General features: G+C 36.1%; 1 protein-coding gene across 2 annotated transcripts in view; it reads right to left on the bottom strand.

Annotated features, from left to right (window-relative positions):
• The window catches only part of LOC120422359 (atrial natriuretic peptide receptor 1-like), a 258,080-nt gene that overhangs the window by 12,079 nt on the left and 220,899 nt on the right, over window positions 1-25,102 (bottom strand). For both annotated transcript variants that reach the window (XM_052710917.1, XM_052710916.1), the window contains 2 exons: window positions 10,295-10,409; window positions 2,479-2,623 (listed from right to left, as the gene is read on the bottom strand). In XM_052710917.1, the coding sequence (XP_052566877.1) occupies window positions 2,479-2,623; window positions 10,295-10,409 (260 nt within the window). The remainder of the gene's footprint in view (window positions 1-2,478; window positions 2,624-10,294; window positions 10,410-25,102) is intronic.

The raw sequence follows: 25,102 nt of genomic DNA, 5'->3' as shown, positions 1-25,102 counted from the left end.
ACTTTTGGAAAAAATATTTTTGAAAAGCTGAGAAAATTCTCTATATTTTGCTTCTTCGGACTTTGTTGATACGACCTTTAGTTGCTGAGATATTGCAATGCAAAGGTTTAAAAACAAGAAAATTGATGTTTTATAAGTCTCACCCAAACAGCCCACCATTTTTTAATGTTACTACAAAAAAAAAATCGATTGACCGAAATCTGAGAGAACTGCTTATATGTAATAAAGATGAAAACAAATGCCTTAAATGTCAATTTAGAAAGGATGTTGAAGAATTGAGCTACATTATTTATGTTGTTATATCTGCAAGAAATTTTTAATTAAAATTTTACATGCATTCAAGCTTCCTCTAACGTGCTCTAATGTTTTTCAATATTGATACATTTTCCAGCTTCCCAAAATAAGAATTAAGTGAGATCTCTGGCTTTGCACATCAATTCCGCTCTATAATTTAATATGTTTAGCTTCGTGACATCTTAAAACCTTTTCCCCTTGTTTTCTCTACCTGCTGTTGTTTATGGAATATTTCCACAATTTTTCCAACCGACACCACCTCCTCACGTAAAGAAAGTGAGTTTGCGGTGCTAGAAATCACACTCTCCGAAATTTGTTTGCATTTCTGTCACGTTTTATGCTTCTGCTATGCATACCTACCCCAAACTACATACCAGCAAAAAGTCCAGCATAGTTTCCCCTGAATTTAGCGCGCGTGTGACTGAGCATAATATGTACCGGCAAAGCGCCGTCAACACGCCAACGCTTGCCTTCGAATTCGTTGAAGGATCTTACAGGGCTGGCGCAAAAAGGGAAAAAGCCAATTTCGCATCGGTCGCGTTTAGGTGGGCTCGTAAAAAAGGATCAAATGATATCCACTAGGATGTAACAAAATGACACTTTTTCGTGGGCATTTCAGGGGATGATTCCCTAGGTGTACTGAGTCAGAATCCCGAATATGAGCCCGATTGGTTGCGACAGGACCTGGCGCTCCGGCTTCAAAGTTTAAATGGGATTTAACCCGTAAAATCGGTGCGTTTTGGTTATAGCCACTTTTGAGTCCTTCAACGATTTTTGGATTTTTCAAAAACCTCATGAGCTTATAGTTTGAGTTTCAGGGCACAACTTTGCCGAAGACTGTGAAGAGATTTGATAATTAGTACTGCTTGTACAATGATTTGAAAATAAAAAAACTTTTTGCCATTAATTTGTTTGATTTGTATTGGCAACACTTTCTTTGAACGCGCGCATCCAGAGCCAGGCGTCGTAACTATAGCAACGAGAAAACATCCAGCGTACAACGGTCAAAGTTTGACACATATGGAAAGAAAATGTGGATGTTGTACTCATGTTTTCAATGGTGCCGGAGGATTCGATCACCGGTGCTGCTCTTTTAATCTGTCGTAGATTCCTGTATTCTATTTGGCAGTGACTCGCAGGATTTAGTTCTAAACCCACCTGGTCCTGTCATTAACCCGTGTGGATCTTTTTCGTCTCGACCAGTTGTGGTGCTGGGGGACATGTTAGCGAACCTATGCTCGAACATAGTGCAATTGGTGTCTAATGAATTCGCAAAATATCTAGCCAGAGAACTCTGCTGTATGAAAATAGTATTTACTTATGTTGTCAATGCAATACATTAATTTGTTTATGACCGATTTTATTGCCAAATTGCCATAACTCTTTGATTGATTACAAAGCGAGTGAAAACTCTCACTAATATCTTCCGCGTGTCTCTCGAAATATCTTCCGGAATACGGAATATTTAAAATGCATACAACATCCGTGCGTAATAAAGTGCTTTCAAGACAGCCGCGTTAGTTGACACTCGAGCAAGGTTTAGAATCGGTTCTGCCTGGGCATCCAACAGAACCCTGAGAGTCACCGCAGAGCTTCTTGCAGTTCCATAAGAACTTTAGTTCTCAACAATCACAACAACAAAAACAACAACACGACGCTTGGACAAATACATGCCGACGCGTCGCGACCTGTCGCGACGCCCCGTAGCATGCGTTGCATAGTTTGCCGAAAGCGCGCCTCAAAAGCGAGTGTTGCCAGAACATGTTTTACGTTATCAGAAAAACAAGAGAAAAGATTTTGTAAATTCTGTACCATTTTTCAGAGCGGTCAAATCTCTTCGCAGTCTTCGGCAAAGTTGTACCCTGGAACACAAACTATAAGCTCATGAGGTTTTTGAAAAATCCAAAAATCGTTGAAGGACTTAAAAATGGCAAAAACCAAAACGCAAATCCCATTTAAACTTTAAAGCCGGAGCGCCAGGTCCTGTCGCAACCAATCGGGCTCATATTTGGGATTCTGACTCAGTACACCTAGGGGATCATCCCCTGAAATGCCCGCAAAAAAGTGTCATTTTGTTACATCCTAATATCCACCCACTGTCGATTGACTGGTTTGATACGTTATTTTCTGCCCAAGTAAGCAATCTCCAGGAATTGGTCCTCTCTCTTTGGACATGGAACTTACCTCTTCCGAAAAGCGCCGATACTCTTCGTCCTCCGGTTGCCGGGCGACCACCTGTAGCAGGGCCGTGTAAGCGTTTTTGGCCTTCTGGTTGCGTTCTTCGGTGTCGTTCTTCACAAACCACGGCGGTTTCTTCGTGGCGGCCATGCTGTATTAGGGGAGGAGAACGGGGGACAAACAACGAAAAACGGAATTAGAGAAAAATATTATTGTACAACTTTTGCAAGCTAAATTCTAGATTAATTATTCAAAACAACCAATGCGACAGGACTTTGAACTTCAGCTAAGAGCTTCGAAATGTAAAAATTGATGCAAATTGTGCTAAAACTTAAATAACCAGATAATATAAATAAACATTTGGGGGTCTTTATGATGCAAGATGATTAGATCTCGGGACTTAAATTTTTTATATGGAATAACGGTTGTGCTTATGAGTAGATTAGAGTAGATGACATCTACTTAGCTGTTTACTTTATTTTTTTGTTTTTATAAGGAAAAATATTCAAGTTAAACTATATTTTTGACCAAACAAGCACAAATTTCATCAATTTATTGGCTTAATTTTGAAGCGCCCTTTTCTTTTTTCAAGTCATTTGCACTTTTTCTGGAAAGTCAACCAAACATTTCAGTGTTCCAGTGTAAATAAAAATAGTATTGAACTTCTCAATATGAAAATTTGACTGGAAGCGCCCCTAATGGTGGAATTCGGCTGCTTTTAAATGCCTCGATTACCCGAAGTTTCGATTATCCAAGGTGTGTATGGGACGGATAATCGAATCATGAAACAAAAATTTTTTCTTGTTTTTTTTAGTTTCTTTTTTTTACCATAAAGTTTGATTTCTGCGACCCCAATTTTCAATATTTAATCCCTGCCATTTTGGCTGACATTTTTGCTTTCAAAATTCTAAATCACTTTACTGCCCCTGATCGCATAAATGTCCCATATGAATATCCATCGCTTTTGAGTTTTTGATAACTGCATCAAAATTTTTGTGATAACCGCTGGCATAAGCTGATTTTTCCCTTCTTAAAAAAAAGAAAAACTTTCTTAGGGACCATCCATAAACCACGTGGACACTTTAGGGGGGGGGTATGGCGATTGTCCACGATCCATACAAAAAAGATTTTTTTTGTATGGACAATTGTCCACGAAGGGGGGGGGGGGGGGTAACAGATTCTCAAAAAAGTGTCCACGTGGTTTATGAATGGTCCCTTAACTCTGAAGTTTTTTTTGGAATGGTACAATACCCGAACAAACGGTAATGACTAAATTCATGCCATTTCAATAACAAATACTGTTAAAAAACAGAAAGTGTTATGGAATCTTCTGGAAAAATCATTTTCTGCACAATAGTTTAATAACAGTTTATGTTATCATAACAAAATTTGTTATTGGTCTGATATTGGTTGAAAGCCAAAACTACTTTGGAATAACATTTTTTGTTATGGAAGAATACCTCAAACTGTTATTGGGATGATCGGATTAGTTGTTAAAATAACAAAAAATAATAACAAAGATTTGTTCGAAGGATAACTTTAAATTTTATTAGTCTGTTATTACAATAACAATCCAATAAAAAAAATCATAACGGCGAATAACAAATCTTGTTATAAATAACATAAAATGTGATTGGCCTAGTATTTTCAAATATCAAAAAATGTTATTCCCAAGTTATTTCCGTCTGCTCGGGTGAACCAAATTTTAAGTTTTTGAGTGTTTTTTAATACCCCTGACTCAAGGCGGTTTCAGAAACACCCAAAAGGCAAAAACTGGAAATTTGGTGTATTGATCCTTTTCAAAAAAACTCCAAAGGGAGCGTTCTTTTATTACGTAACGCGAAAAATTGGACTTTAAGACCCCCTCCCCCCTCCTCGTAACAAAATTTCCATACAATTTTTAAAAATCTATGTTTTGCCTTCCTCACTGAGGTAAGGATATAATCCTGCTCTAAAAATGAACTTTCTATTAAAAGCTTCTAGACCCACCTTCATGTATACATATCTACTCAGAATCGAAAACTGAACAAATGTCTGTGTGTGTGTATGTGTGTGTGTGTGTGTGTGTGTGTGTGTGTGTGTGTGTGTGTGTGTGTGTGTGTGTGTGTGTATGTGTGTGTATGTATGTATGTGACCAAAATTCTCACTGAGTTTTCTCAGCACTGGCTGAACCGATTTTGATCGAACCAGTTGCATTCAACTTGGTTTAGGGTCCCACACATCGCTATTAAAGTGTTTGAAGTTTCGATAAGTAGTTCAAAAGTTATGCATAAAAATGTGTTTTTCACAAATACCCGGATCTCAATTATATGCATGTAAACGATGTCCGGATCCATCATCCGACCCATCGTTGATTAGGTAATTGAAAGGCCTTTCCAATGAGTCCAAAACATTGAAGATCTGGCAACCCTGTCTCGAGTTATGACCACTTAAATGATATTTATGTACTTTTTTGAAGCCGGATCTCACTTAAATGTATGTAAACTATGTCTGGATCCATCATCCGACCCATCGTTGGTTAGGTAATTGAAAGGCTTTTCCAATGAGTCCAAGACATTGAAGATCTGGCAACCCTGTCTCGAGTTATGACCACTTAAGTGATATTTATGTACTTTTTTGAAGCCGGATCTCACTTAAATGTATGTAAACTATGTCCGGATCCATCATCTGCCCCATCGTTGGTAAGGTAATTGAAAGGCCTTTCCAATGAGTCCAAGACATTGAAGATCTGGCAACCCTGTCTCGAGTTATGACCACTTAAGTGATATTTATGTACTTTTTTGAAGCCGGATCTCACTTCAATGTATGTAAACTATGTCTGGATCCATCATCCGACCCATCGTTTGTTAGGTAATTGAAAGGCTTTTCCAATGAAACCGAGACATTGAAGATCTGGCAACCCTGTCTCGAGTTATGACCACATAAGTTATACATTGTGTTCTTTTTTTCTGGATCTAAAAAAATGATGAAACCACTCATATACCCATTTTTGGTAAAAAGTGAGGAAGGCATCAACCACATAGGTGGATTAAGTTAGTTTTTATTATATTTGTTATGTTGTTCAAGTTTAAAATCATAGAATTAGCTCAATCATATTAATTGGTGATAATCTACTCTTCAATCTAAACAAGGACGACGAGTTTTAAATTGCTTAAAGAGAATTAAAATAAGTTTTAAGTGATATAGATTTGAAATGAACTACAAAGTGATTCAAATTTAATAAACTTATATAAATATATACATGACCAGAAAAGCTTAAAAAAATTATTTGAAAATATCTTTTAAAAACAGATGGCGACAACAAAAAAAATGTAAAATTTTAGATAAGTTTTGAATTTGAATTAGCGACATTTGAATTGATTTGTTTCCATGTGTTATATAAATTCACCGTTAAAATAAAAAAAAACTCGGTTGACTGCTGATTCAAAGTTGAATTTTCCCTTCTGTAAAGGAGGGAACTGACACAAGAGCAACTCTCTACGAAATCGGCCGATTTCGACCATTTTTATTTTTTGTATTTTTTGATTTGACTCAAACTTTGTGGGGGCCTTCCCTATGACCAAATATGCTATTTTGTGTCATTGGTTCACCCATACAAGTCTCCATACAATTTTGGCAGCTGTCCATACAAAAATGGTATGTAAATATTCAAACAGCTGTAACTTTTGAGTGAATTTTCTGATCAATTTGGTGTCTTCGGCAAAGTTGTAGGTATTGTTGAGGACTTTTGAGAAAAAAATAGGTACACGGAAAAAAAAATTTGCAGATTTTTTTATCAACTTTTTTTTCATAAAAACTCAATTTCCCAAAATACGTATTTTTTGATTTTCGAGATTTTTTGATATGTTTTAGGGGACAAAAATCCGCAACTTTTGAGCCATAGAGAAACATGGTCAAAAAATCTGCCGCCGAGTTATGAATTTTTGAAAAAATAGTGATTTTTGGAAAAAATCGAAGTTTCATGCAAAAACAAGTTTGACATTATTTTTTAATGCAAAATTGAATTTGCAATCGAAAAGTACTTTACAGATTTTTTGATTAAGGGCTCCGTTTTCAAGATATAGCCACCGAAAGTTTGATTTTAGCGAAATATTTGCAGTTTTTCGATTTTTAAAAATAGTGACCATGAGTGACCATTTCTAAAAATATTTTTTTTGAAAAGTTCAGAAAATTTGCTATAAAATTGTCCAAGAGACATTGAAGATTGGACCTCTGGTTGCTGAGATACAGCGGCTTAAAGAAAAAGAAACACGAAAATTGAAGTTTTCTAAGTCTCACCCAAACAGCCCACCATTTTCTAATGACGATATCTCAGCAATTAATGGTCAGATTTTCAATGTTAATACATGAAACATTCGTGAAATTTTCCGATCTTTTCAAAAAAAAATATTAAAAAAAAATTTAAATCGAGACTAGCATTTTAAATGGGCGTAATATTCAATATTTGGCCCTCTTAAAATGTTAGTCTCGATTTAAAAAAATTCAAAATATTTTTTTTGAAAAGATCGGAAAATTTCACGAATGTTTCATGCATTAACATTGAAAATCGAACCATTAATTGCTGAGATATCGTCATTAGAAAATGGTGGGCTGTTTGGGTGAGACTTAGAAAACTTCAATTTTCGTGTTTCTTTTTCTTTAAGCCGCTGTATCTCAGCAACCAGAGGTCCAATCTTCAATGTCTCTTAGACAATTTTATAGCAAATTTTCTGAACTTTCCAAAAAAAAATATTTTTGGAAATGGTCACTCATGGTCACTATTTTTAAAAATCGAAAAACTGCAGATATTTCGCTAAAATCAAACTTTCGGTGGCTATATCTTGAAAACGGAGCCCTTAATCAAAAAATCTGTAAAGTACTTTTCGATTGCAAATTCAATTTTGCATTAAAAAATAATGTCAAACTTGTTTTTGCTAAAACTTCGATTTTTTCCAAAAATCACTATTTTTTCAAAAATTCTTAACTCGGCGGCAGATTTTTTGACCATGTTTCTCTATGGCTCAAAAGTTGCGGATTTTTGTCCCCTAAAACATATCAAAAAATCTCGAAAATCAAAAAATACGTATTTTGGGAAATTGAGTTTTAGTGAAAAAAAAGTTGATAAAAAAATCTGCAAATTTTTTTTTCCGTGTACCTATTTTTTTCTCAAAAGTCCTCAACAATACCTACAACTTTGCCGAAGACACCAAATTGATCAGAAAATTCACTCAAAAGTTACAGCTGTTTGAATATTTACATACCATTTTTGTATGGACAGCTGCCAAAATTGTATGGAGACTTGTATGGGTGAACCAATGACACAAAATAGCATATTTGGTCATAGGGAAGGCCCCCACAAAGTTTGAGCCAAATCAAAAAATACAAATAAAATCCATTTCCGGTTTTGGTAGAGAATTGCTCACAAGTTGTATATACCATTTTTAAGTGAAAACTTTCTTTGACTTGTGATACCTACTAACATGTGTTGAATTTTCCCTTTTTAAAAAAAGGTAAAACTCTCTAAACAAGTTGAATTTTCCCTTCTTTAAAAATTGATAACACACTTTACTTGTGAGAACTGCTGACCAGGGTTTGCCAGGTTGCCAAATAAATCTGGAAATGCCAGATTTATTTGGAAATGAAAGATTCCCCTTCTCTGTGCCAGATATGGACAGATTTTTCCAGATTTTCCATTTTATTTTTGAAAATCAAAAAAAAAAATAATACGTGTTTTTCAAAAAGAAAATGTAAGTTAAACATTTTTGAAGTCACAGTTAAACCATCTTTTGCCTTCCTCACTGAGGTAAGGCTATAATCCTGCTCTAAAAATGAACTTTTTATTAAAAGCTCGAAGACCCACCTTCATGTATACATATCGACTCAGAATTAAAAAATGTTTCTGTGTGTGTATGTGTGTTTGTATGTGTGTATGTATGTGTGTGTGTATGTGTGTGTGTATGTATGTATGTGACCAAAATTCTCACTAAGTTTTCTCAGCACTGGCTGAACCGATTTTGACCAAACCAGTTGCAATCGACTTGGTATAGGGTCCCATACATCGCTATTGAATTGTTTGAAGTTTCGATAACTAGTTCAAAAGTTATGTATAAAAATGTGTTTTCAAATATATCCGGATCTCATTTATATGAGTGTAAACGATGTCCGGATCCATCATCCGACCCATCTTTGGTTGGGTAATCGAGAGACCTTTCTAATGAATCCTTAACATTGAAGATCTGGCAACCCTGTCTCGAGTTATAACCACTTAAGTGTTATTTATGTACTTTTTTGAAGCCGAATCTCAATTAAATGTATGCAAACGATGTCTGGATCCATCACCCGACCCATCGTTGGTTAGGTCATCGAGAGATCTTTTCAACGAGTCCACAACATTGAAGATCTGGCAACCCTGTCTCGAGTTATGACCACTTAAGCGATATTTATGTACTTTTTTGAAGCCGGATCTCAATTAAATGTATGCAAACGATGCCTGGATCCATCATCCGACCCATCGTTGGTTAGGTCATCGAGAGATCTTTTCAACGAGTCCACAACATTGAAGATCTGGCAACCCTGTCTCGAGTTATGACCACTTAAGTGATATTTATGTACTTTTTTGAAGCCGGATCTCGATTAAATGTATGCAAACGATGTCCGGATCCATCATCCGACCCATTGTTAGTTAGGTAATCAAAAACCCTTTCCAACGAGTCCACAACATTGAAGATCTGGCAACCCTGTCTCGAGTTATGACCACTTAAGTTATATCTGTGTACTTATTTTTCTGGATCTAAAAAAGCTGAAATATGTGTCCAAACCACTCATATTACCCATTGTTGGTAAAAAGTGAGGAAGGCATCAACCACATAGGTGGATCAAGTTTGTTTTTTGGGCTAAATCTGAAGCTGAAGACGTATCAAATACTCAAAAGCTATGAAAATGCATATTTGGCATCAACAGGTACAGTTTACATTTTTTACAAACGAGAATCATACTTTTAAGTATATTTGAATGGAAACAGCGCCACCTGCTGATAAAATCATAGGAAAACTTGTTGAAATACACTACGTATTTTAAATTAGCCATGGAATATAAATGAATTAATGTTGACCATATTTGACTTATTGGCCCGCAGGGAACAAGTCCCATATCAGAGAACCTTAGTCAGCAGATATCATAAGATAAGAAAGTTCTCCTAACACCAGCAATAATCATAGTCAAGAAGGTTTTTTTTCAAAGCGTTTCTGACTCTTGAATTTATTTTGAAAATTAAATACCATTATGCCAAACGTCCATTATGCCAAATGGCGTTATGCCAAACGGCGTTATGCCAAATGTCATTATGCCTAATGGGATACACCCGTTTTTCTTAGCTTGCTGTGGGACATTTATGCTGCATATGGGACATTTATGCGAACGGTTTAGGGGTCATACTTGAGTTCGACAATAAAAAAGACACAAATAAAACATATTTTTTGTGTTTCGATTATCCGAGCTATTTGAGTGTAATGATATTAAATCCCGAATCTCGAGTAGCTGGGTCCCGCATTTATTCTATTTGAATGTTGCGCAAAGTTACCTTTTAACATTTTCATTTGACCATGTTGATTTTAATTTGCTACGGATTAATTTTATAACATACTGGTTGTATTTAAATTCAATTTTAAAGAAATTTTGCTAAAAACAATAAAATAATGCATAATTTGCGAAGAACTTCTCTCAAAGAAAACCGGAGATAGATCCCGTCATTGACTTTTACGAGCACCCTTGTATTTTTGACGCAATTATCACGTCGTTATCATTTTGTGGAAATTGTTGTGGGTGGCGTGGGGGTGGTTCTTACCTGCTGAATATCTCAATGTTGAAGAAGACGTACTCTCCGCTGTCGACCATGTTGAGCTCGGCGGCGGCCAGCATGATCTCGCGGATGGTCGCTGGACTGGCGCACATGATGACAACTGTGAGGGTGAGAGAAGGAACAGAAGCAGAGAAAAAAAAGTGGAATGTTAATATAATCGCATCAAAAGATTCTGCAGAAGGTGGGGACAAACGACACTGAAATTGCGTTAGCTGGCAAGGGAGCCTCCCATGGGAAAATGGGATTGGGAAAATTGGATCACTATATTATTTAAGCTCAAGATGTATCTAATTTATGTTCGAAAATTTACAGCCGATTTTTATGGTTCTTCGAGCCCTCTTGAATAAGTAATTATTTAATTTTTAAACTTTTTGTGAATAACGAACAAACGTTTGTCTTGCGAATTTATCTTACGTGGTTCATCATAATCATGAACTTTGTATTCAATTAGCTTTGCATTCTGAAAAGTGCAGTCAACCTTACACTGACTCGATAACTCTTCTTTGAATGGTAAGACCAAGCCAGGATACGCTCCGTTCTGATGTTTGAAAGTATAACTTCTAATTAGGTAACACTCTCGATCCTAGAATGTCGGTTACATCAGCAGAAGAGCGCACCCACGCCATCGATAGACGAACAAACTTTCAAAATTTCCGGAGCAAACACCAGCTTTCACCTTTCTCACCCGCCACGAAGGCACACATGTCTTCTCAAGGTGTTGACGCCTGCAAGCTATGCGAGCTATTCAAGCTGCAAGTTTTGCAATCATCGCCAACGTACGGACGAGGAAAACCCCGGCCAGGGCGTGAGAATGTCGAGTGGTGAAACTTTTCTTTTTTATGGTTCTAGTACTCTAGCCGGTACAACTCGAGAAGCAGTAGCTGCAACTTGAGAGTGGAACCAGTCTCTTGGAAGCTATTGTTTCATCAATGATGATGATGACGGTGTACAATAAAAACAAGGTCCATAGACCTTAACCATGGCACAGGATCCAAGCATTTTTTTAAGAGGCGCAATTTTGAGAGATTGTTCGAGCATGCACTGTTTCAATTCAGGAAAAAGTTACAGCGTCTCTGCTCTGAATTGTGTTGGGTAAAGGCATTGAAATTTGGTTTAACAAATGCAAAGTTTCGCTTTTCTTTTTTTTGGTAAAGAACATACTGGAAGACTGTGAAAAAAAAAAAAAAAAAAACTGAAAACTTACATAAAAGGCACCTTTACCCTATAACCTTTGGGAACAGACGTGTGCTTTGAAGGCGAGGAACCTCCGTGAGTTTGTATATGCTCACATTTATAACTCAATTTCACTATTATTTAAGCAGACGGGTTGCGCGCGCCAAAGGACAACCGTATGATCCTGTAAAGAAAGCGGCTGTCGTTTCAATCTTTTCGCTGTTTTACCATGACGACCATCAAGACTTTGCGATACGGCAAACTGGTGGCGTGTGGTTCTATGTGAAATAGAGGAATTAAAAAAAAAGTTCAGCTAACTGAAAGCATGCAACCTAAATTTAGAAATATACAAAAATGTATTATCTTTTTGTTTTGGGACAACATTTTACTAATGAGCGAGTTCTCTTAGACTTGTTAGGTGTCGTCCAAAAGAAACGTAGCATTTGTCGGCGATTCTAGATATTCCCTCGTTGTTCTTTTTAAGACGTAACATTTAGTGTCCTCTCTCAAAGTAAAATTCTAGAAATTGTCATCTTCAATAAAGTGGTAATGATTTATTTAGTAAATCATTATCAATATAATCATAATAACAAATTGATTTGGATTTGAAAAATGATTTTCACCGTTTATTAAAAAAAAACCCCTTCGATTAAGCTTTTGAGTCTCTCCCGCCCTCGTTACTCTTCGCTCCAATCTTCTAAATAATGCTACGTCATTTCGGCGTCGTCGTGCTATCTTGTCGCACGCGCCATTTCGACGTTCCGAGAAAAACGCGTTTTAATGTTTGACCTTGAATAAACAAAAACGAAAGCACGCAATGTAAACAATAACAAACACGTTTTGTTTGGCTGACCATTCTGTGCATTGTCCCGAAAGTTAAAGTTGGTTGCTGGAGTCTCGAGTTATAATTACAAATGTTTACGGTAGTCTAACTTGTACGTGCGTCAAACGCGTTCTGACCTGAAATCCCTTTGCCCTTTGTTGCACTTACATCAATTTTCAGGGAGATGACAAGTGCTAACGACAAGATTAAAACTTCTTTCATATGAAAAGTGACAAAAATTTTCGGAGCTCTTTTGGTTTTCATTGAATATATTAGGATTGAAATCGAATTTTGGGGATCTGTGAAGGTCAAAAGATGTGGGAATGTGAGCTGCACAAAATGGCGTTCTTAACTCAATTTGGCCCAAAATGCACGTACGACAAGTTAACACCACGGCGACGATTTGTGAACAAAATGCTTTAAATTACCAAGTAAGAGATGATTTTCAAAGTAAAACTTTGACCACAGAGTAGTTTTTTATTAATTTGGAAGATCTGTATAATTCGCGATCCGTGGTGTAGGGGTAAGCGTGGTTGCCTCTCACCTAGTCGGCCTGGGTTTGGTCCCAGAAAGTCGCCGTGGCATTTTTCGAGACGAGATTTGTCTGATCACGCCTTCCGTCGGATGGGGAAGAAAATGTTGGCCCGGTCTAACCTAGAGGGTTGGGTCGTTAGCTCAGTCCAGGTGTAATCCAAAGGTCGTTGGTTCGAATCCCGGGGTGGATGGAAGCTAAGGTGTAAAAAGAGGTTTGCAATAGGGGGATGGCGTCACTATTTGTAGACCATGACTCAGCACTTTTCCACTTTTGCACATTAAACACCAGATGGCAGCACGATGCAACGCCACGTCCCTATTGCCTCAACAATCAAGCCTACGGACAGTGTCGAGTGTCGAGTAGGAATCCCGCAATCGCGAATGCCCTTTTTAAATCAAGTCTAACATTTCAAAAGGGCATAATATTGAAAGTTTGGCCCTTTTGAAATGTTAGTCTCGATATGAAAATTTTGAAAATATTGTTTTCGAAAAGATCGGGAAATTTCACGAATGTTTCATATTTTAACATTGTAAATCGGACTATTAGTGGCTGGGTTGTTTGGGTGAGACTTAGAAAACATCAATTTTCCTGCTTTTTAAGCCTTTGCATGGCAATATCTCAGCAACTAAACTGCCGCTCTAATCGTTTCCGTCCCATATGTAAAAACAGCAAGCCGAGAAAAATGCGTGTCAAAGTTGTCCCGCCCATAAGGCTACGTGTTAGAATTTCACGAAAAAGTGGATTTTCTCCGGATTTCTAGAACAAAGTACTACATTTTATTGGTTTTTCTTATAGTTTACATGATTTTGAACCAAACTGCATTATTACCTCAAAAATGACGAAATTACATATGGGACGGACTAGCTTCGAGCGGCAGTAAAGGTCGTATCAACAAAGTTCCAAAAAGCAATATATAGAGATTTTTCTCAGCTTTTCAAAAATATTTTTTTCAAAGGTGGGAAAACATGTGCACTAATTCAAAACATGGAAAACTGAAACTATTTTCAAAAAAGTTACCTAAAAATGGCTATAACTTGAAAACGATGCTTTTTGATACTTTTTGATTGCAAATTCAATTTTACAACGAAAAACTAAGTTGAAAAATTTTTGCGACCGATATATCGATTTTTTGAAAAAATCAGTATTGATTAAAAAATTCAAAACTCGGTCAAAGATTTTTTGCATAACCTGAAAATTTCTGAAAAGTTGGCATTTAATGTCCCTTAAAACATACAAAAAAAAAAACAAAAAAATAGTGTTTTTTTTTGCAAATCAAGTTTTAGTGACAAAAAATTAAATTAAAAATCACCAATTTTTTTAGCGGAAAACTTTTTTTTCAGTGTAGTCCTTATCTATACCTACAACTTTGCCGAAGACACAAAATCGATCAAAAAATTTCTTCAATAGATACAGAATTTTTAATTTTCATATATCATTTTTGTATGGACAGCTGCCAAATTTGTATAATTTGCATAATGGCATCAAAAAAGTTTCAGTCGGATTAAAAAATACAAAAAAATGACGAATGACTGAAATCGGAGAGAATTGCTCAGATGTAATATTACCAGGTTTTTTTGTACTGTGTTGTTTCACTTTTAAACAATATTTTAAACAGGAACTTAAAAATAACCATTATCGACACCTACCTTGTCCGATTGCAGATGGTCTTAATTTTTTTAAATATATTTAAGGAAAGTTAACATCAAATTTTCACCATTAATATTTCCAGAGAACAAAAGATGCCCGCGTAAAGCTGGGCCAATCGGGGCGTAATGAGATTTCACCAGCCCCAGGAACGTGCACGTAAAATTCATCTCCGGATGAAACGGTATTCTTGAATAACAAACGACGACATGGCGTCCGCTTGGAAGAGGGGGGGTATTTTCGGTGCCTCGGGAAAAAAACAGAACGGATGTACGCGTTAGGTGTGATGATGAACCAGCCGGAAATGCATACGACGAGTCGACAGAGGGCGCTAAAGGGATATCGTCCTCTTCCTTTTCATTTTTCAAAGTCGGTCTAAGTTACACAAAGGATGCGATTTTTTTCCCGCTTTTTTCTCGATTTCTACATTACCAGCTCTCAATGAAGAGGTGAATAATAGGGTTTTATGTGCAAGAGGACTGGAGTTTATAATGTATGCCAATCCGTTAGAGTGAAAGATGAATGCTTGTGATGGAAAGAAAAAGTCGTTTGTTATATAAAATCGTTGAGATAATATTGGAAACAGGAAGTTAGGTTGAGTTGTATCGACAGTAGATTTCAAAACTGATAATGGATTGATGCATGCAATGAATATTATGATTAGAATAAGACTTTTTCATACGCGAAGACCCACTAAAACGAACTCTGAAGGGTTACAGCTACTATCGTCACGTTTGCTCACTGCATGTTACTGCAGTGATAAGCCGGAGGAGGAAGTATGACAGTGCTTTTATTGAGTTTTTTTTTCCTTTGAATGAAACTACACATTTCGGAAGAAACACATCCACTGATGATGTGACCGTCATAAAACACCGAAAGACAATTTCGACCAGCGATAGGTTATTTATGGCATTTTTCCAACGCAATAGGGGTAATTCCAACGTGGATTACTTTTTCCTCTCAATTCTTCTCGGACACTTAGGAGCAGCTGTGGCTGAATGGTTACAGTGTTTGCTTTGTAAGCGAATGGTTCTGGGTTCGATTCCCATCTGCTCCCATCGAGAAAGTTAAGGACATAGAAATACTTGAAATGCTGAATATGAACGAAAAATCAAAGTCGCTGAAGGCGGGGTTCGAACCCCCGTCCTTTGGATTGGTAAGCAAAAATGCTAACCACTAGGCCATGGCGACTTGGTGAGCCTAGACTGGAATTAGGAATACTGTTACAACCAAATCCGCAACGCCTTTCGAGGTGTATCCTAGGGTTCTACCTCTCCTACTAACATTGAGTCCAAAATCTCCCTACAAACATCTATACCACTAAGGTGACGTAGGGGTCCTTGCGCACTTTAGATAGGTGTTTACTAACGATCCTTCATATCCCTGAGGATAGCTTGGACCCGGCCTGGACCCCCTTATGCCCTGGGCTGTATTACACACTCATCAAAAGATGAAGACATGGTATCTCCCGTGTTGGATTATTGTTCCGGATGAGGGTCTAACACAACCAGACCAAACAGAGGGATAAGCGTTGTGGAGCCTTCCGGTGGTGGGGCGTCCTCCAAAAATGCTTAAAAAAAAAATGCTTAATGCTTAATTCTTCTCGCACACTTTATTTTCGTCAAGAGGAGGTTAGCTGTCCAAAAATAACTTTCTAAATGCACTATTAAAGAGATACACGAGAGATGTTATTAAAGATGAGAATCTGAAAGTCACACCTTCGATGTGATGATGAAAAAAGCTTGCACGTGTAATTTATGCAAAAATATGTGCACTTTAATACTGGGAGTAGCGCCCGGTGCGATGAGATTTGCTCGGATAAAATCACGATAAAGCTTTGACGGTTTTGTCAGACAATGTGAGAACTTTTTTTTAGAAGGGAAATGAACTTTGCTTAAAATAGAACGAATTCGATGTCATGTGTGAGAACTGTGGGTTTAATTAAATATGTGGGAGTTTTAATTGATGTTGCTAATTGTTTAATTACACAATTGACTATAGAGCAATTCTCTACCGAAACCGGAAATGGATTTTATTTGCATTTTTTTAATTTGGCTCAAACTTTGTGAGGGCCTTTCCTATGACCAAAGAAGCTATTTTGTGTCATTGGTTCACCTATACAAATCTCCATACAATTTTGGCTGCTGTCCATACAAAAATGGTACGTAAATTTTCAAACAGCTGTAACTTTTGAGTGAATTTTCTGATCAATTTGGTGTCTTCGGCAAAGTTGTAGGTATTGTTGAGGACTATTGAGAGTAGGTACACGGAAACAAAAATTTTCCGATTTTTTAATTAACTTTTTTTTTTACAAAAACTAATATTCTCAAAATACGTATTTTCATAATTTCGAGATTTTTTTTATGTTTTAGGGGACAAAAACCCGCAACTTTTGTACCATTGAGAAGTATGGTCAAAAAATCTGCCGCCGAGTTATGATTTTTTGAAAAATAGTGACTTTTGGAATAAAACGAAATTTTGTGCAAAAACAAATGTGACTTAATCTATCTATATATATAAAAAATTTCGATGGTTTTGTTCGAACGCGCATCAGATCAATACGGAACTACGGATCGGTGCGCTTTTTTCTGCAGTGGGTTCCTTTAAACCAGTATTTCTCAACCTTTTGCGTTCCATTCCCCCCTTGGCTGATTTACAAGAACTTAATTCCTCCCCCCCCCCCACCCCCTCACCTTTATTTTGAAGTTATTGGTTTCAATGCACAAATATAACCATAAATATTAAATGTTTACATAAAGATTGCAATTTTAATAACATATTAAAGTGTAAACTTCAAAATAAAGTGAAGTACAGACAACACAGGTTTGATTTTTAAAATGCGTTGTGGTTAACATTTGCTGTTCATTTTTAATTGAAAGATTTCAAAAGATTAGTTAATTTCCAACACATACATTTTTGCCTTCCTCACTGAGGTAAGGCTATAATCCTGCTCTAAAAATGAACTTTGCATAAAAACGTCGTAGACCCACCTTCATGAATACATATCGAATACGAATCGAAAACTGAACATATGTCTGTGTGTATGTGTGTGTGTGTATGTGTGTGTGTATGTATGTATGTGACCAACAAACTAGCTCATGTTTCTCGGCACTGGCTGAACCGATTTGACCCGAACCTGTTGCATTCGACTTGGTTTAGGGTCCCATACATCGAGTTTTATACATATTGAAGTTTCGATAAGTAGTTCAAAAGTTTTGTATAAAAATGTGTTTTCACATATATCCGGATCTCACTTAAATGTATGTAAACTATGTCCGGGTCCATCATCCAACCCATCGTTGGTTAGGTTATCAAAAAACCTTTCCAACGAGTTCAAAACAATGAAGATCTGACAACCCTGTCTCGAGATATCCCGACTTAAGTGACATTGATGTACTTTTTGGAAGCCGGATCTCACTTAAATGTATGTAAACTATGTCCGGATCCACCATCCGACCCATCGTTGGTTAGGTTATCAAAAGACCTTTCCAACGAGTCCAAAACATTGAAGATCTGGCAACCCTGTCTCGAGATATGTCCACTTAAGTGATAGTGATGTACTTTTTGGATGCCGGATCTCACTTAAATGTATGTAAACTATGTCCGGATCCACCATTCCACAGATTCGTTGGTTAGGTTATCAGAAGATCTTTTCTACGAGCCTAAAACATTGAAGATCTGGCAACCCTGTCTAGAGATATGCCCACTTAAGTGACATTGATGTATTTTTTGGAAGCCGGATCTCACTTAAATGTATGTAAACTATGTCCAGTTCCATCATCCGACCCATCGTTGGTAAGATTATCAAAAGATCCAGCGAGTCCAAAACATTGAAGATCTGGCAACCCTGTCTCGAGATATATCCACTTAAGTGATATTTATGTACTTTTTGGATGCCGGATCTCACTTAAAAGTATGTAAACTATGTTCGGATCCACCATCCAACCCATCGTTGGTTGGGTTATCAAAAGACCTTTCTAACGAGTCTAAAACTTTAAAGATCTGGCAACCCTGTCTCGAGATATGGCCACTAAAGTGATAGTGATGTACTTTTTTATTCCGGATCTTAAAAATAGATGAAATTTTTGTACGATTCCATCATATCAGCCATTGTTGGTAATAAGTGAGGAAGGCTCCAACCACATAGGTGGATTAAATTAGTTTTTAAAATGTATTTTAATGAATAAAAAATTGCAGATTAATTATAAAACAAAATAAATCTCACAATAAATATCTTATGACAGTTTTATTAAATTTGTTTCGGTTTATTTTCACTAAACTACTCTTGTTCAATATGCAATTCCGTGTTCTGCTCATACTCTGACCCATTATAAAAAAATGAAAAAAAAAGTTTTTTTTTCTAAGCTTGAAGGTTGCAACAATTCACAGCGATTTTTATAAATATTAATCCCAAAAATGCGAAAAAAAATCCATAATTTTCTGGAGAATTGTTAAATTATTGCTTGTGTCAAAAAAAAAAAAAAATGTTGCATAGAATTGTCAAATAATGATTTATGTTTTTATTTTTGTAAATTCGTTTAAAGCCATTGAATTTCTATTGAATCCTCATTCCCCCCTACAATGGCCAAATTCCCCCCCAGGGGGGAATTCCTCACCGGTTGAGAAACACTGCTTTAAACCCAAGGAAGGTTTATACGCTAACTAATTGACACCTTGGCCACTCTGGAACCGATTTCGGAGTATCGGAAAATTGTATGGAAAAAGTTACGTAAAATCAAATTTCGATCACAGAAGGCTGAATAAGCAAAAAAGGTAAAACGTCAAAAAACGAAAAAAGGCAAAACAAAGTTAGTCGGGTTAGGCTTGTTTTTTTTTATGTAAAATTGAAATTACAATCGAAAAGTACTTTACAGATTTTTTAATAAATATTTTTAGAATCACACGCAGAAAAATAAGGCATATTTGAATCAACAAAACGTTTTTTTGATTTGAAAATCATTATTTATGTTGAATCAATGCTAAACGTCAAAGCAGCTTTTTCGAAACAACAAAAGCCTTTTTTGGACTTGAGAAAATCATGGTTTGTTTCAACGCAAAATCGGCGTTGATTATATTTAACAAAAACAAAATGTTGATTCAAACCTCGTACAGGCTGATTCTACAAAACATTTTGCTGCGTGCAAATAAATAATTTTACCTAAATATCATATAATTTTCATTATATTTTTTTCAGATATGAGCTGCACAGCTTCATTTTCAATTTAAAGAAAGAAACAATTTGAATAATTTGATTATTTAAACTTTAAACTTTAGTTTTTTTAAATGCACAAATTTTATATAAACTTGAGATACAGCTGATAAAAAGACAGGAAAAATTCAAAGCCTCACCCGAATAGTTCCCCACTTTCTAATGCCAATATCTTAGAAATTAATGGTCAAATTTTCAATGTAAAAATTGTAGTTTATGCAACAGTTGCAAAAAGAGGATTTTTTTCAGCACGAGTCGGTGAACCTCGTTGGATAAATTCGACGAGTGCTGAAAAATCAAGTTTTGCAACGAGTTCCATACATCATTTTTTGCAATTGAGAAAAACACACATTGAGTGAAATTATAAGTCAAATGTTTATGTATTTTGTCAATAAATCGTTTGAATTAAAAAAAATGTTGAAAAGTAATACTTTTCGAAACAATTGCTGAAAAGTTCAACTTTTCAGCACCCATTTCAGTGCTGAAAAGTAGAATTTTTCAGCATTTATTTTGAAAAGTGTTGCAATTCGATTCTGTTATTTTTGGTACAGAAAAGTAGGCTATTTCGTCGTTCAAGAATGACAGGAAAAGTAAGTAGTTTCACGACGTAATTGCAAAAATAGACACTTGTGAAATTATCACGTTATATTGAATGTTTTTTCCCGTTTTGAAATGTACAAACAAATAAATAGTAAGTTTTTTTTAACTCATCAGTATTTAGTAAAAAATTTAAGGAGAAAAAGATTTGAATTCATTGCGCATTGAATTCAGTTCTGTTTTAACTTATCGACAAATTGTTTGTGTAAATGAAGTTCAGAGATTTGAGGTATCCTTCGAGCTGTGTCTAACAAATTTATGTCAACGGTTTGTGGTAAAAGTAAAAGAAAAACATCCAGCTAAAAAAACATATTGCTATTGACGAGAACAAGTTTTTCTGAGGGTTTGCATGCATTCTAGTAAATGCGATTAATTAAAAAAAATATGTTTGATTCAAAACTATTAAAAACATCATACATGCCTCTTCTTGATTTGACTTGATTTGGCTAACAGATTCCAAACTCGTTTCAACTGTTATACGAAAAGTTCAAAACAAGACTTGAAACAAATGACATGTGGCACTAAAAGATCCACTATTATTCGGACCTATTAATAAACAGATCTTTACATATTTTGATCTGATTTTGTTGGGGAGAAAACGAGAGCCATTTTTATGGCCTCCACCTGGTTGACTGATGTAAACTGGTGTACGGTGAGCTTGATCTATGCTTCGAAACCCATAGTAACAATCGGTATCACGTTTTATCGTATCGCACCGAAACCTGTTCAGCGAGGAGGATTTGCATAAATGATTTTATCTGTTCAAAATAGCACAGCTTCGCCTCATTCAAAAATCGCGCCTTGAAGGTCATTCCAATTCATGGTTATGTAGCCAGGCGGAGAAGAAGGGCGTGTTCAAGTTTTGTTATTCACTGTCGAAGCGCCGATTCGATTGTTGAGATTCAGAAAGCAACTTACTCAAACAAGCTGCAAAATCGGTTTATTGTTGTTTGAATAGCATTGATCTGGGCTGAGCCGGGCAGGCAGAGAAAGTTCCCCCCCGTTGCGATAAGGCCGACAGAACTTACTCCCAGAACGTGATTTCACTTTTATTGAGTGCTGCTTCAATCACGATTCTTACTGTTATGATCTCGAATTTGCACGTATTAACAATCAAATCAATTTCTTTTGCTTCGTATGAATGATTCTTACAAGCCTTGGAACTATTTTGCGATGTTAGATGATCAAGTTCAGTAATGTTTTTAGCTTGTTTTTACTTTTATGAATTGTTTTGAATTGTTAAAGGTAGTTTTTATACTTTCACCCATTATTAGTGTAATACACATTTTGAAAAAGTGTGAATATCAATAGCAAAAACTTAATCACTGAATTAATCGGTATATATCCGAGAGCATTTAGCTAGTAAATTCACATCAAAATCCGTTCGCTAAGCTGGTTTTCAGTTGCAATAAATATCAAGTTACTGCATCCTGGCCAGAGCTCCCTTATAGTTGCATTCTACACACAAACACGTTCGGAGAGGAAAACGATTGAGGGCACGTGGATGCCACGCGTGAGAAAAACAGCTACTCTAGGGATCGGGAAAAGGAAAAACGAAGTTAATTGAAGGGAAAAATTCAATCGCTGATCAATGTGGAAGCGTAAGAGTGCTGCTCCTAGAGCGATAAGAATGTACGGGAATGTGAACTAACGCTGCTCAGAAGAAACTCGAGAAACTTCCTCCGTTGGAACGTTCGAAAAGTGGCGTGATAAAGCAGTCGATAAAGATGTAGGGTGCTTTTATTCACTGGAACAAGTTTAAATAAGGGTTTGTGGAATTTTAAAATGAATCTTAGCGGTGATTTTCTTTGGCTGACCAGCATTTTCACAATTCCGTAGTAACAGTTCAATAGGGCGAATCTGCGTTTGTAAACAAGCAGTCTATCCCTTTTTTTCAAGTGACAGTTCACGTCAAGTAAGAGGCGGATAGACTACTTGTTTGCAAACGCAGATTCGCCTTGTTGAACTGTTACTACGGAATTGATCAGATTGTTAAAACTCTTAGTGCCGTCAACTGGGGCAAATTGGGGCACATGGGGCGAAATGAGAGAACAATATTTTTATTTTTCTGGTTGGTTTCGGATAGAACAGACTCAGACCAACAAAATGTGTACATCCATTTCCAAATTTAAAACCATTAAGTGCTCTAAACACTGCTGTCCCTATTCAGACTGTAGTCCCGATTCACCCCAGATGACGATGCTTAACAAAAACTGTATTGCTCTTACTGAATGCAATCAAGACGAGTATCAAACTTAACATTTCGTAGAAAATGTAATCACTTCGATTTACCAGTAAGTGAAAACTTTTTTTATCACATCGTTATTAGACGAGTAACTCTCTACGAAATTGGCCGATTTCGACCATTTTTTTGTATTTTTTTATTTGACTCAAACTTTGTGGGGGCCTTCCCTATGACCAAATAAGCTATTTTGCGTCATTGGTTCACCCTTACAAGTCTCCATACAATTTTGGCTGCTGTCCATACAAAAATGGTATGAAAATATTCAAACAGCTGTAACTTTTGAGTGAATTTTCTGATCAATTTGGTGTCTTGGGCAAAGTTGTAGGTATTGTTGAGGACTTTTAAGAAAAAAATGGTGCACGGAAAAAAAAATTGCAGATTTTTTAATTAACTTTTTTTTTACAAAAACTCAATTTCCCATATTTTTTGATTTTCGAGATTTTTTGATATGTTTTAGGGGACAAAAATCCGCAACTTTTGAGCCATATAGAAACATGGTCAAAAAATCTGCCGCCAAGTTATTAATTTTTGAAAAAAATAGTGATTTTTGGAAAAAATCGAAGTTTTATACAAAAACAAATTTGACATTATTTTTTAAAGCAAAATTGAATTTGCAATCGAAAATTACTTTACAGATTTTTTGATAAAGGGCTCCGTTTTCAAGGTATAGCCACCGAAAGTTTCATTTTAGTGAAATATTTGCAGTTTTTCGATTTTTAAAAATAGTGACCATTTCTATAAATATTTTTTTTTCGAAAAGTTCAGAAAATTTGATATAAATTTGTCTAAGAGACATTGATGATTGGACCTCGGGTTGCTGAGATAGAAACACGAAAATTGAAGTTTTCTAAGTCTCATCAAAACAACACACCATTTTTTAATGACGATATCTCAGCAACTAATGGTCCGATTATCAATGTTAATACATGAAACATTCGTTCGTTTTCCGATCTTTTTTAAAAAAATATTTTGAAAATTTTAAATTAAAAGAAAAACATTTTAAATGGGCCAAATATTGAATATTATGCCGATTTAAAATGATAGTCTTGATTTAAAAAATTTTAAAATATTTTTTTCGAAAAGATCGGAAAATTTTACAAATGTTTCATGTTTTAACATTGATAATCAGATTATTAGTTGCTGAGATATCGTCATTAGAAAATGGTGGGTTGTTTTGGTGAGATTAAGAAAACTTCAATTTTCGTGTTTCTTTTTCTTAACGCGGCTCTATCTCAGCAACCCGAGGTCCAATCTTCAATGTCTCTTAGACAAATTTATAGCAATTTTTCTGAACTCTTCAAAAAAAATATTTATAGAAATGGTCACACGAATATTTCGCTAAAATCAAACTTTCGGTGGCTATATCTTAAAAACGGAGCCCTTAACAAAAAATCTGTAAAGTACTTTTCGATTGCAAATTCAATTTTTCTTTAAAAAATAATGTTAAATTTGTTTTTGTATAAAACTTCGATTGTTTCCAAAAATCACTATTTTTTCAAAAATTCATAACTCGGCGGCAGATTTTTTGACCATGTTTTTCTATGGCTCAAAAGTTGCGGATTTTTGTCCCCTAAAACATATCAAAAAATCTTGAAAATAAAAAAATACGTATTCTGGGAAATTGATTTCCAGTGAAAAAAAAATTGATTTTTTGAATCTGCAATTTTTTTTCGTGTACATAAATTCACAGCTGTTTGAATATTTACATACCATTTTTGTATGGACAGCAGCCAAAATTGTATGGAGACTTGTAAGGGTGAACCAATGACACAAAATAGCTTATTTGGTCATAGGGAAGGCCCCCACAAAGTTTGAACCAAATCAAAAAATACAAATAAAATCCATTACCGGTTTTGGTAGAGAATTGCTCAGATAAGGGTGCACCAAAACTTGAGGTTCAATAAAGAATCTCACATTAAAAAAGAAACTACACCCAAATCAAACTCCGCTGACATAGGGGGATGGCGTTGCTATTTTTAGACCACGTTTTCCACTTTTTCTCATCGAAACCGACTACTTTATCGCCTTCATTTTGCTGGGCGAAATAGGACGCCGTCTATTTTTAGACGATGACTCAGCACTTTTCCACTCTTGCGCTTAAAAAAACCAGGTGGCAGCACGATGTAACGCCACGTCCCTATTCACTGACAAGCAAGCTTCTGGCATCCGTTGAGAGCTTCTGCGAATAGCATGGATGCGTTCTGCCCCTTGGTTACCATCAAGTGATCGTAGCGCAGTAGTTAAGAATTAGACTCTCATCCGCAGAGCTACGGGTCGGATCTTGGTAAAGGCAAAACATTTTTTTACGTTCTTGGTGTGAAAGAACACAATGACATCTATTTTCATAGCTTCTGTCAAAATTGTCAGAGGATTTGGCCGCTCTCATGTATGGGTGTACCCCAACGAGTTTTCAGTTCGGATTGCGCTACGGGCCAACTAATTTCGAAGTCGTTTGCCATTTTATTAGAGCAAAGGCAGAGCATAGGGCTTTCATCGCCGTCATCACTTGGAGCTCATCATGCATTAAGTAGGGGGATGAAGAAAAAAGTGAAAATGTGTTTGACTTT

Source organism: Culex pipiens, chromosome 3 (genome assembly GCF_016801865.2).
Source record: "Culex pipiens pallens isolate TS chromosome 3, TS_CPP_V2, whole genome shotgun sequence".
NCBI lineage: Eukaryota > Metazoa > Arthropoda > Insecta > Diptera > Culicidae > Culex > Culex pipiens.
This window is presented reverse-complemented; position numbering and strand designations above follow the sequence as displayed.